General features: G+C 41.8%; 1 protein-coding gene across 1 annotated transcript; it reads left to right on the top strand.

The window, feature by feature from the left end:
- Positions 1-6,078: 6,078 nt before the first annotated feature.
- On the top strand, positions 6,079-13,054 carry LOC120043299 (NLR family CARD domain-containing protein 3-like). The gene is made up of 4 exons (XM_038987922.1): positions 6,079-6,122; positions 8,915-9,043; positions 9,514-9,636; positions 11,014-13,054. The coding sequence occupies exons 2-4, from the start codon at positions 8,976-8,978 to the stop codon at positions 13,052-13,054; spliced, it is 2,232 nt and encodes a 743-aa protein (XP_038843850.1). The 5' UTR covers positions 6,079-6,122; positions 8,915-8,975.
- The last annotated feature ends 430 nt before the right edge of the window (positions 13,055-13,484 follow it).

Here is a 13,484-nt window from a genome sequence, read left to right on the forward strand (position 1 = left end):
ACTACCGCCCCGTAGCACTCACTTCCGTCATCATGAAGTGCTTTGAGAGACTAGTCAAGGACCATATCACCTCCACCCTACCGGACACCCTAGACCCACTCCAATTTGCTTACCGACCCAATAGGTCCACAGACGACGCAATCGCAACCACACTGCACACTGCCCTAACCCATCTGGACAAGAGGAATACCCATGTGAGAATGCTGTTCATCGATTACAGCTCAGCATTTAACACCATAGTACCCTCCAAACTCGTCATCAAGCTCGAGACCCTGGGTCTCGACCCCGCCCTGTGCAACTGGGTCCTGGACTTCCTGACGGGCCGCCCCCAGGTGGTGAGGGTAGGTAACAACATCTCCACCCCGCTGATCCTCAACACTGGGGCCCCACAAGGGTGCGTTCTGAGCCCTCTCCTGTACTCCCTGTTCACCCACGACTGCGTGGCCATGCACGCCTCCAACTCAATCATCAAGTTTGCGGATGACACTACAGTGGTAGGCTTGATTACCAACAACGACGAGACGGCCTACAGGGAGGAGGTGAGGGCCCTCGGAGTGTGGTGTCAGGAAAATAACCTCACACTCAACGTCAACAAAACAAAGGAGATGATTGTGGACTTCAGGAAACAGCAGAGGGAGCACCCCCCTATCCACATCGACGGGTCAGTAGTGGAGAAGGTGGAAAGTTTTAAGTTCCTCGGTGTACACATCACGGACAAACTGAATTGGTCCACCCACACAGACAGCGTTGTGAAGAAGGCGCAGCAGCGCCTCTTCAACCTCAGGAGGCTGAAGAAATTCGGCTTGTCACCAAAAGCACTCACAAACTTCTACAGATGCACAATCGAGAGCATCCTGTCGGGCTGTATCACCGCCTGGTACGGCAACTGCTCCGCCCACAACCGTAAGGCTCTCCAGAGGGTAGTGAGGTCAGCACAACGCATCACCGGGGGCAAACTACCTGCCCTCCAGGACACCTACACCACCCGATGTCACAGGAAGGCCATAAAGATCATCAAGGACAACAACCACCCGAGCCACTGCCTGTTCACCCCGCTATCATCCAGAAGGCGAGGTCAGTACAGGTGCATCAAAGCAGGGACCGAGAGACTGAAAAACAGCTTCTATCTCAAGGCCATCAGACTGTTAAACAGCCACCACTAACATTTAGCGGCCGCTGCCAACATACTGACTCAACTCCAGCCACTTTAAAAATGGGAATTGATGGAAATTATGTAAAAATGTACCACTAGCCACTTTAAACAATGCCACTTAATATAATGTTTACATACCCTACATTACCCATCTCATATGTATATACTGTACTCTATATCATCTACTGCATCTTGCCATCTTTATGTAATACATGTACCACTAGCCACTTTAAACTATGCCACTTTATGTTTACATACCCTACAGTACTCATCTCATATGTATATACCGTACTCTATACCATCTACTGCATCTTGCCTATGCCGTTCTGTACCACCACTCATTCATATATCTTTATGTACATATTCTTTATCCCTTTACACTTGTGTGTGTGTATAAGGTAGTAGTTGTGGAATTGTTAGGTTAGATTACTTGTTGGTTATTACTGCATTGTCGGAACTAGAAGCACAAGCATTTCGCTACACTCGCATTAACATCTGCTAACCATGTGTATGTGACTAATAAAATTTGATTTGATTTGATATAGCTGAGGTATAGACCTTGATCTGCATATCACTAACAAACTGCTATTATACATTATAACCTAGTCTACTTTACATAATATAAAATCTCTTACTTGATGCAAAAAACCTTTCTGAATGGATCAATGATTTCCTCCTCAGATCAATCATGTCCATTTCAGCCCTTCTGTCTATATTCTCAGATACATTTAGAAATAACAGATTGAAAGACAATGAACAATAAATAGCCTACTTTTAGTGAATACAAATAATGGTGAGACATGGCCTTGTGTTGCTGTACTGTCTAGAACTACCTTAACAAACAGTGACTTATTATTATTATTATTATTATTATTATTATTGTTGTTGCTGTACTGTCTATAACTACCTTAACAAACAGTGACTTATTATTATTATTATTATTGTTGCTGTACTGTCTATAACTACCTTAACAAACAGTGATTTATTATTATTATTATTATTGTTGCTGTACTGTCTATAACTACCTTAACAAACAGTGATTTATTATTATTATTATTATTGTTGCTGTACTGTCTATAACTACCTTAACAAACAGTGACTTATTATTATTATTGACAGTTACCATGGAGATGCAATGTCACAACTACATGTTCATGTGATGCATTAAATCACCTGACTGTTTCTATGTCTGTTAGTAAATGTTTTATTTCTCAAAGAGATAATAAATAAATGAGAACAATTGGAAATCAATTATTTGTTGTCACTGTGTTAACCACAACCAACATGCTGGATCTCTGTTTAGTTGTCACTGTGTTAACCACAACCAACATGTTGGATCTCTGTTTAGTTGTCACTGTGTTAACCACAACCAACATGCTGGATCTCTGTTTAGTTATCACTGTGTTAACCACAACCAACATGCTGGATCTCTGTTTAGTTGACACTGTGTTAACCACAACCAACATGCTGGATCTCTGTTTAGGGGTCAGTGCTCTAAAATGAGTCTCTCTGTGGAGAGAGAGGGGGGCCCTGCCTCTAAAATGCATCTCTCTGGGGGACATGACACCAAAGCTAAGAGGTAAGATGACAATTTTATGAAGAATTTATTACATTTATTTCCTAAATAAATAGCTATTTTAAGATGAATGCACTTACTGTAAATCAGATAAGAGCATCTGCTAAATCAGGTGTTCTCAATCCGGGGTCTGTAGAGGTACTGCAGGGGTTCTCAATCCGGGGTCTGTGGAGGTACTGCAGGGGTTCTCAATCCGGGGTCTGTGGAGGTACTGTAGGGGTTCTCAATCCGGGGTCTGTGGAGGTACTGCAGGGGTTCTCAATCCGGGGTCTGTGGAGGTACTGCAGGGGTTCTCAATCCGGGGTCTGTGGAGGTACTGCAGGGGTTCTCAATCCGGGGTCTGTGGAGGTACTGCAGGGGTTCTCAATCCGGGGTCTGTGGAGGTACTGCAGGGGTTCCGCGGCACCCTGACTGTACTCGTTGCAATGTAAGACATTTGATAGAATTTTCACACGACCACTTTGCCTGCTCTTAATAATTGCCTAATATAATGGAATGCATATTTTTTTAATCAATTCTGATCGTTGTTACAAGCAGAATTTTGACAATATTACCGTTATATCAACACACTCTTCATACCCGTTTAACAACTCTAAATATCTTTGGCATAGTAGCATCAAGTCCCTTGCCAATAATGTTGCCTACAACGTTGCATACAATGTTCATTTTCATCCAACACATATTACGCCCTAGATGCCTTCAATTGCCCAATTTATAGCCATGCCCAATTTAGGATTATTATTTAACAACGTGATGTTGGGCTCCAAAGGGACAACTTGAAATAACATGATGTAGATAATTAAATCATCAAAAGAAAAACATGTTTATTATACACTCTTAGAAAAGAAGGTTCCTTAAAGAACCAAAAAGGCTTCTATCACCTCCTTAATATATGGAACCACTAAAAGTTATATATATTTTTGGTTCAGTGAAGAAGAACCTCTAGAGTTCTGATCAACGAAAGGTGAATGTTTTGAGGATGTGAACCCAGCAGCCCTCCAGTGGTCAGATCAAGTTCACCTGTTTTTTCCAGCGCGGGCCAGGGATTCGAACCAGCCACCTTTCAGCCACAGGTCCAACTCCAACCGGAGTTTCTCTTCAGAAATAAACATGAGTTATCTGCCAAAATGAAGACAAAATGCTATGCAGACATACATGGTATCGCTTGTTATACATAATTATTATACATAAATCATTGCCAAAAGCACAAGACATACTGTTGCATGTAGGTCTATATTATTAATGGATTGATCATATAGAAACATAAAAACATTATTTTTAACTACTGCAAAGCAATTACATGTGGCGCAGGAACCACCGACTCACTGCATTATTCTATAGTATTATCAAGACACCTGCTGTTAACTCTTAACTACTTAGGACAGCTCACGAGGTGTCCTGAATATCTGACGACTAGGTGGGACTAGAGACTTCATGCATAGCTTTAATTTATACCCATTAGTGTCAAATGTCTTTATTCTCAGCACTTATACGACCAATCTTCTACTCTGAGACACTTTGGCATTATGGAAACAGATCTCAACATATTGTTATAAAAAAACATAGAATGTTTGTTTAACATAATAACAAAAAATGAATATTACCAATGTAACCCGCTGTAAAGACTGGGTTTAGTTGATTGTGTTGCACTGCTCATGTCCGCGTTCTGGAACTGTCCGCGTCCACGTACAGAACTGTCCGCGTCCACGTACGGTGTGGCGCCAAGCATATTGTCCGGTTACGCGCAGAGTTGGCTGAGGTGATCTTGGGGAATAATGACGGAGTTCACTACAGTGTTGAGACACCGAAGTTTATTGTTCAATTTGCTTTTTTCTTTACGGTCAGGGACAGTATGAGTGTAGCCAGATCCTTTTCACTCTCTATCCTTGTTTCATTTTGTGGTTCACCGGATTCGTCATTTTCATCGAGACGAGGTACAGAACGACCAGCTAGCTAGCCAAGCTAGTCGGTACAGCTAGGTAAGCTAGCTAGCTACTATACCAGCAGCATCCTAGTTAACAATACATAATTCTCTCGTTGACGGATGCTGGCTACCTCTGTCCGGTTCTCCTCTCTTCACTAGATGGACGGTAACTTTAGTGTTTAACCCCTCTGTGTCCAAGGACCAATCTTTTGAATATTATTTTCAGGGCGCCTCAATAGCAGGTATTGAACACCGGGTAAATAATCACTAGTCAGAGCCTCAACCTTAGTATACATTCATTATAAAAAACATCTTAATATCTGATATTGCGAGTAAACAACCTCGGAATAGAAAAGACAAGAGTGCGTCTTCCAGCCCACCAATAAATTACATCATTCAACCCTCCCGGTTAGTAAATTTACCTCAACATGCCCCCGGAGAAGGCAGAGTAACGACGCCAGCCTTTTAGCGGGGCTGACTACAACGCTCGCGTCGCTAAATTAATTTCGTTATTAAAAATGACACACTGCTCGCACGCGCCAACGAGCGTCTAGAAGTCAGTTCTATTTGTGACGCAGTTCGCGATGCATCTCGTCATTGGTTTATAGAAGCAGGTACCCATGTGCCATCTCCTCATTGGTTTATAGAAGCAGGTACCCACGTGCCATCTCCTCATTGGTTTATAGAAGCAGGTACCCACGTGCCTTCTCCTCATTGGTTTATAGAAGCAGGTACCCACGTGCCATCTCCTCATTGGTTTATAGAAGCAGGTATCCACGTGCCATCTCCTCATTGGTTTATAGAAGCAGGTATCCACGTGCCATCTCCTCATTGGTTTATAGAAGCAGGTACCCACGTGCCATCTCCTCATTGGTTTATAGAAGCAGGTATCCACGTGCCATCTCATTGTTTTATAGAAGCAGGTATCCACGTGCCATCTCCTCATTGGTTTATAGAAGCAGGTACCCACGTGCCATCTCCTCATTGGTTTATAGAAGCAGGTACCCACGTGCCATATCCTCATTGGTTTATAGAAGCAGGTACCCACGTGCCATCTCCTCATTGGTTTATAGAAGCAGGTACCCACGTGCCATCTCCTCATTGGTTTATAGAAGCAGGTACCCACGTGCCATCTCCTCATTGGTTTATAGAAGCAGGTACCCACGTGCCATCTCCTCATTTAGCAAAAAACATAACTTAACATAAACATAACTTCTTTAAACAATAAAAGCTCATTTACTAACATTTCTGAAAAGTGATATATAGCTTTTTGGAATGAAACTCTTCTGATGTTTCCCCATCAGAGCTCAGAGTAGATGAGAGATGTAATGTTTGTCTCTGTTGTGTTGAAGCCCAATCAAGCAGGAGAGACCAGCCTCCCCTGTACCCAGCTGTGTGTCCATGAAGAGTGACCGGTCTATGGATCGTCCTATAAACTTTAGAGAGGGAGACTTTTCTACTGAACAAAGGTAAGAAGAACTCATGGGTCATGGTCAGTGAGTTAAACAACACTGTCTCTAGTCATTTCTCTCCCATTTTCCCATTTATTTTCGTTGTTTTCATAATCCATAGGCTAATCCTTTTGTCCATTTTCATAGTCCTAAAACAATATTAAACAAACACAGTATTCCCTCCGTGTGTCCGTGTGTCCGTGTGTCCGTGTGTGTGTGTGTGTACTCCCTGGATGAGGAGATGTAATCTCTATCCTGATTGCCTAGTCACTTTTACCCCGACCTACATGTACATATTACCTCAATTACCTCAACTACCTGGTACCCTGCACATTGATTCAGTACTGGTACCCTGCACATTGACTCAGTACTGGTTCTCCTTATAGTCTCATTATTACCTCAACTACCTGGTACCCCTGCACATTGACTCAGTACTGGTACTCATTATAGTGTCATTATTACCTCAACTACCTGGTACCCCTGCACATTGACTCAGTACTGGTTCTCCTTATAGTCTCATTATTACCTCAACTACCTGGTACCCCTGCACATTGACTCAGTACTGGTACTCCTTATAGTCTCATTATTACCTCAACTACCTGGTACCCTGCACATTGACTCAGTACTGGTACTCCTTATAGTCTCATTATTACCTCAACTACCTGGTACCCCTGCACATTGACTCAGTACTGGTACTCCTTATAGTCTCATTATTACCTCAACTACCTGGTACCCCTGCACATTGACTCAGTACTGGTACTCCTTATAGTCTCATTATTACGTCAACTACCTGGTACCCCTGCACATTGACTCAGTACTGGTACTCCTTATAGTCTCATTATTACCTCAACTACCTGGTACCCTGCACATTGACTCAGTACTGGTACTCCTTATAGTCTCATTATTACCTCAACTACCTGGTACCCTGCACATTGACTCAGTACTGGTACTCCTTATAGTCTCATTATTACCTCAACTACCTGGTACCCCTGCACATTGACTCAGTACTGGTACTCCTTATAGTCTCATTATTACCTCAACTACCTGGTACCCCTGCACATTGACTCAGTACTGGTACTCCTTATAGTCTCATTATTACCTCAACTACCTGGTACCCCTGCACATTGACTCAGTACTGGTACTCCTTATAGTCTCATTATTACCTAAACTACCTGGTACCCCTGCACATTGACTCAGTACTGGTACTCCTTATAGTCTCATTATTACCTCAACTACCTGGTACCCTGCACATTGACTCAGTACTGGTACTCCTTATAGTCTCATTATTACCTCAACTACCTGGTACCCCTGCACATTGACTCAGTACTGGTACTCCTTGTAGTCTCATTATTAACTCAACTACCTGGTACCCCTGCACATTGACTCAGTACTGGTACCCCTTATAGTCTCATTATTACCTCAACTACCTGGTACCCCTGCACATTGACTCAGTACTGGTACTCCTTATAGTCTCATTATTACCTCAACTACCTGGTACCCTGCACATTGACTCAGTACTGGTACTCCTTATAGTCTCATTATTACCTCAACTACCTGGTACCCTGCACATTGACTCAGTACTGGTACTCCTTATAGTCTCATTATTACCTAAACTACCTGGTACCCCTGCACATTGACTCAGTACTGGTACTCCTTATAGTCTCATTATTACCTCAACTACCTGGTACCCTGCACATTGACTCAGTACTGGTACTCCTTATAGCCTCATTATTACCTCAACTACCTGGTACCCCTGCACATTGACTCAGTACTGGTACTCCTTATAGTCTCATTATTGTTGTTTTATTGTGTTACTGTTTGACTGGTACTGTATATATGGACATATTGATGTTTTATTGTGTTACTGTTTGACTGGTACTGTATATATAGACATATTGATGTTTTATTGTGTTACTGTTTGACTGGTACTGTATATATAGACATATTGATGTTTTATTGTGTTACTGTTTGACTGGTACTGTATATATGGACATATTGATGTTTTATTGTGTTACTGTTTGACTGGTACTGTATATATGGACATAGTGATGTTTTATTGTGTTACTGTTTGACTGGTACTGTATATATGGACATATTGATGTTTTATTGTGTTACTGTTTGACTGGTACTGTATATATGGACATAGTGATGTTTTATTGTGTTACTGTTTGACTGGTACTGTATATATAGACATATTATATAGTATATCATAGTCTCATTATTGTTGTTTTATTGTGTTACTGTTTGACTGGTACTGTATATATAGACATATAATAAAGTATTTGCATCAATAGACTCTGAAGGATTAAAGTGGAACTGAGATGAAGTGAATCTGTAGCGCTGTGTGACGACTCAATATTAGGAGGGTGTTAATGTTTTTTACACTTATTTTGTTTGTTGCTTTATGTAATGGCCTATATTTCTAATGCTTTATATAATGTATGTTATCTATTGATATATAATGTTGATATATTTTAATGCTTTAAATAATGTATATTATCTATTGATAAATAATGTTGATATATTGTAATGCTTTATGTAATGTATATTATCTATTGATATATAATGTTGATATATTGTAATGCTTTATGTAATGTATATAATCTATTGATATATAATGTTGATATATTTTAATGCTTTATGTAATGTATATAATGTTGATATATTGTAATGCTTTATGTAATGTATGTAATCTATTGATATATAATGTTGATATATTGTAATGCTTTATGTAATGTATATAATCTATTGATATATAATGTTGATATATTTTATGATGTAGTTACATGGTGATTCATTATGTTTTCCAGAATCTCCAACCAAACTCAGTCTCTCCAGAGATCAGTCTCTCCAGTTCCCAGTCATCTGTCCATGAAGAGTGACTTCTCTATGGATCATCCTATTTATTTTAGTGATGGATCAGTGACCTTTGACCCCAGGTAAGTTACTGGTCAGAATTGATGATATTACTGTTGAAGAGGAGAATCTTCAGGGTCTGAAACCAGATGTATTTGGTGTATCTGAGTATATACTGTAAAGCATCTGCTTATCATGTGTTGTTTATGTCATATATTTTACGACACTGAGTGTACAAAACATTATGAACACCTGCTTTTTCCATTACATAGATTGACAAGGTGAATCCAGGTGAAAGCTATGATCCCTTATTGATGTACCTTGTTAAATCCACTTCAATCTGTGTAGATGAAGGGGAGGTTACAGGTTAAATAATTAGCATCAAGCCTTGAGACAGCTGAGACATGGATTGTGTATGTGTGCCATTCAGAGGGTGAATGAGTAAATCAAACTATTGAAGTGTCTTTGAACGGGGTAGTTGGTCTGAGGCACACTGGTCTGTGAAGAATCTAACATTCTAGTAATGGCTCTGTGGACATGTTATTCATTCCAGAGGCTTCTACCACACTCAGACAGCACAGTATACTGTTCCCATCTGTCTGTCTATGAACAGTGACTTCTCTATGGATCGTCCTGTTAATTCCAGTGGTGCTGGATCAGTTACCTTTGACCGAAGGTACGTCACCACATTTTTGTTGTTGTTGTAATGTGTAATTTGAGAATGTTCAAGATGTCTCTCTCTCTCCTTTATCTCTGTAGTGGATGGTCTACTCTGTTAGAGGATCAGTATCTCTCTCCTTTATCTCTGTAGTGGATGGTCTACTCTGTTAGAGGATCAGTATCTCTCTCTCTCCTTTATCTCTGTAGTGGATGGTCTACTCTGTTAGAGGATCAGTATCGCTCTCTCCTTTATCTCTCTAGTGGATGGTCTACTCTGTTAGAGGATCAGTATCTCTCTCTCCTTTATCTCTGTAGTGGATGGTCTACTCTGTTAGAGGATCAGTATCTCTCTCTCCTTTATCTCTGTAGTGGATGGTCTACTCTGTTAGAGGATCAGTATATCTCTCTCCTTTATCTCTGTAGTGGATGGTCTACTCTGTTAGAGGATCAGTATCTCTCTCTCCTTTATCTCTGTAGTGGATGGTCTACTCTGTTAGAGGATCAGTATCTCTCTCTCCTTTATCTCTGTAGTGGATGGTCTACTCTGTTAGAGGATCAGTATCTCTCTCCTTTATCTCTGTAGTGGATGGTCTACTCTGTTAGAGGATCAGTATCTCTCTCTCTCCTTTATCTCTGTAGTGGATGGTCTACTCTGTTAGAGGATCAGTATCTCTCTCTCCTTTATCTCTCTAGTGGATGGTCTACTCTGTTAGAGGATCAGTATCTCTCTCTCCTTTATCTCTGTAGTGGATGGTCTACTCTGTTAGAGGATCAGTATCTCTCTCTCCTTTATCTCTGTAGTGGATGGTCTACTCTGTTAGAGGATCAGTATATCTCTCTCCTTTATCTCTGTAGTGGATGGTCTACTCTGTTAGAGGATCAGTATCTCTCTCTCCTTTATCTCTGTAGTGGATGGTCTACTCTGTTAGAGGATCAGTATCTCTCTCTCCTTTATCTCTGTAGTGGATGGTCTACTCTGTTAGAGGATCAGTATCTCTCTCCTTTATCTCTGTAGTGGATGGTCTACTCTGTTAGAGGATCAGTATCTCTCTCTCCTTTATCTCTGTAGTGGATGGTCTACTCTGTTAGAGGATCAGTATATCTCTCTCCTTTATCTCTGTAGTGGATGGTCTACTCTGTTAGAGGATCAGTATCTCTCTCTCCTTTATCTCTGTAGTGGATGGTCTACTCTGTTAGAGGATCAGTATCTCTCTCTCCTTTATCTCTGTAGTGGATGGTCTACTCTGTTAGAGGATCAGTATCTCTCTCTCCTTTATCTCTGTAGTGGATGGTCTACTCTGTTAGAGGATCAGTATCTCTCTCCTTTATCTCTGTAGTGGATGGTCTACTCTGTTAGAGGACCATTATCTCTCGCTCTCCTTTATCTCTGTAGTGGATGGTCTACTCTGCCAGAGGATCAGTCCAGGTGTGCAGTGTGTCAGCAGGTTCTGAGGGATCCAGTCTCTATCACCTGTGGACACAGGTTCTGCAGACAGTGCATCACCAGATACTGGGAGAAACCTGCTCCTTCAGGAGACTATGACTGTCCTCAGTGTAGAAAGAGATCCAGGACACGTCCTCTACTACAGCACCTGAGTGAACCCAATGATGCAAGAGGCTCTGTAAACCATAAAGACAGTCTGCAGAGAGCTATAGTAAACCATAAAGACAGCCTGAGAAGGAGATATGAATGTGTGATAGAAGGCATCGAAACAGCAGGGAATCAAACTCCCCTCAACAGGATTTACACAGAGCTCTACATCACAGAAGGAGAGAGTGAAGGGGTTAACAATGAACATGAGGTGTGGCAGCTAGAGACAGCATCCAGGACACCAACCTCACATGACACAGCAATCCACTGCAATGACATCTTTAAACCCTTACCTGGCCAAGAGAGAAGCATCAGAACTGTGCTGACCAAGGGCATCGCTGGCATCGGAAAAACTGTCTCTGTGCAGAAGTTCATCCTCGACTGGGCTGAAGGGAAGGCAAACCAAGATGTGGACATCATATTTGTGCTTCCTTTCCGGGAGCTGAACTTGATCAAAGATCGCCAGTACAGTCTTCTCAGACTTTTAAATGACTTCCACACAGAACTAGACATAGGCAATGCAAATAAACTCACTGCCTGTAAAGCCATGTTCATCTTTGATGGTTTGGATGAAAGCAGACTTCCATTGGATTTCCAGCGCAACGAAACAGTGTCTAATGTCACCCAGACATCATCTGTTGATGTTCTGCTGACAAACCTCATCAAGGGGAATCTGCTTCCCTCTGCTCTCCTATGGATAACCTCCCGACCAGCAGCAACCAATCAGATCCCCCCTAAGTGTGTTGACCAGGTGACAGAGGTACGAGGGTTCAGTGACCCACAGAAGGAGGAGTACTTCAGGAAGAGATTCAGTGATGAGGACATGGCCAGCAGAATCATCTCACACATAAAGACATCAAGGAGCCTCCACATCATGTGTCACATGCCAGTGTTCTGTTGGATTTCTGCAATAGTCCTTGAACACATGTTGAGTACAGACAAGAGGAGAGAGATGCCCACGACTCTGACTGAGATGTCCATACACTTCCTGCTCATTCAGACCAGCCTGAAGAACCAGAAGTATCATGGGAGAGATGAGATGGATCAAGAGGAGCTCATGGAGTCAGATAAGGAAATTATTCTGAAGCTGGGGAAGCTGGCGTTTGAAAATCTGGAGAAGGGCAATCTGATGTTCTATGAAGAAGACCTGAAAGAGTGTGGCCTTGATGTCAAAGAAGCCTCAGTGTACTCAGGAGTGTGCACACAAATCTTTAAAGAAGAGTCTGTGTTATTTCAGAGAGTGGTGTACTGCTTTGTTCATCTGAGCATTCAGGAGTTTCTCTCGGCTGTCTACATGTACCATTGTTACACAACCAAGAACATGGATGAACTGAAGCCCTTCCTCAAGAGAAGGTCTAGAGGTGCGTCTGAAGAGCTAACCTTGCATGAGCTGCTGAAGAGGACCGTTGATAAAGCCTTGGAGAGTAAGAATGGACACCTGGACCTTTTTGTCCGCTTCCTTCATGGCATGTCACTGGAGTCCAATCAGAAACTCCTACGAGGTCTGGTGACACAGACAGAAAGCAGTCCAGAGAGGGTCCAGAAAACAATCCGATCCCTTAAGGTGATGCAGAGGAAGAACATCTCTCCTGAGAGGTGCATCAATCTCTTCCACTGTCTGATAGAGATGAAAGACCATTCAGTACAGGAGGAAATCCAAGCGTACTTGAGGTCAGAGAACAGATCCAAAAACCTCACACATGCTCACTGTTCAGCGCTGGCCTACATGCTGCAGATATCAGAGGAGGTTCTGGATGTGTTTAACCTGAAGGAGTACAAGACATCAGAGGAGGGTCGTAGGAGACTGGTCCCAGCTGTGAGAGGCTGCAGGAAAGCTCTGTAAGTATTCATGTAAATATCGCACCCCAAAATAAATTGTAGTTATAGCAGTATTTTCATTGGCTGACTGGCTCTGTAAGTAGTCATGTGACTATCCCTCAGACCAAACATTACTGTATGTAGGAACAACAGTATTTTCATTGGCTGACTGGCTCTGTAAGTAGTCATGTGACTATCCCTCAGACCAAACATTACTGTATGTAGGAACAACAGTATTTTCATTGGCTGAATAAACGTTCTATCAGCTGAAAACTCTTAAACTATAATACAAACTGATCAGAAATGTTGTAGCATTGAGCCATGAATGTACGATATACACATTATTAGTGTACGGGTAACAGTGTAATCAGGGAAAGCTAAGCGTAACATTTTAATACAACCTGTCTGTCGTTGTATTTCTTCTGTGTTGGCAGACTCACTGGTTGTAAACTCAC

This window comes from Salvelinus namaycush, unplaced genomic scaffold (genome assembly GCF_016432855.1).
Source record: "Salvelinus namaycush isolate Seneca unplaced genomic scaffold, SaNama_1.0 Scaffold892, whole genome shotgun sequence".
Lineage (NCBI taxonomy): Eukaryota > Metazoa > Chordata > Actinopteri > Salmoniformes > Salmonidae > Salvelinus > Salvelinus namaycush.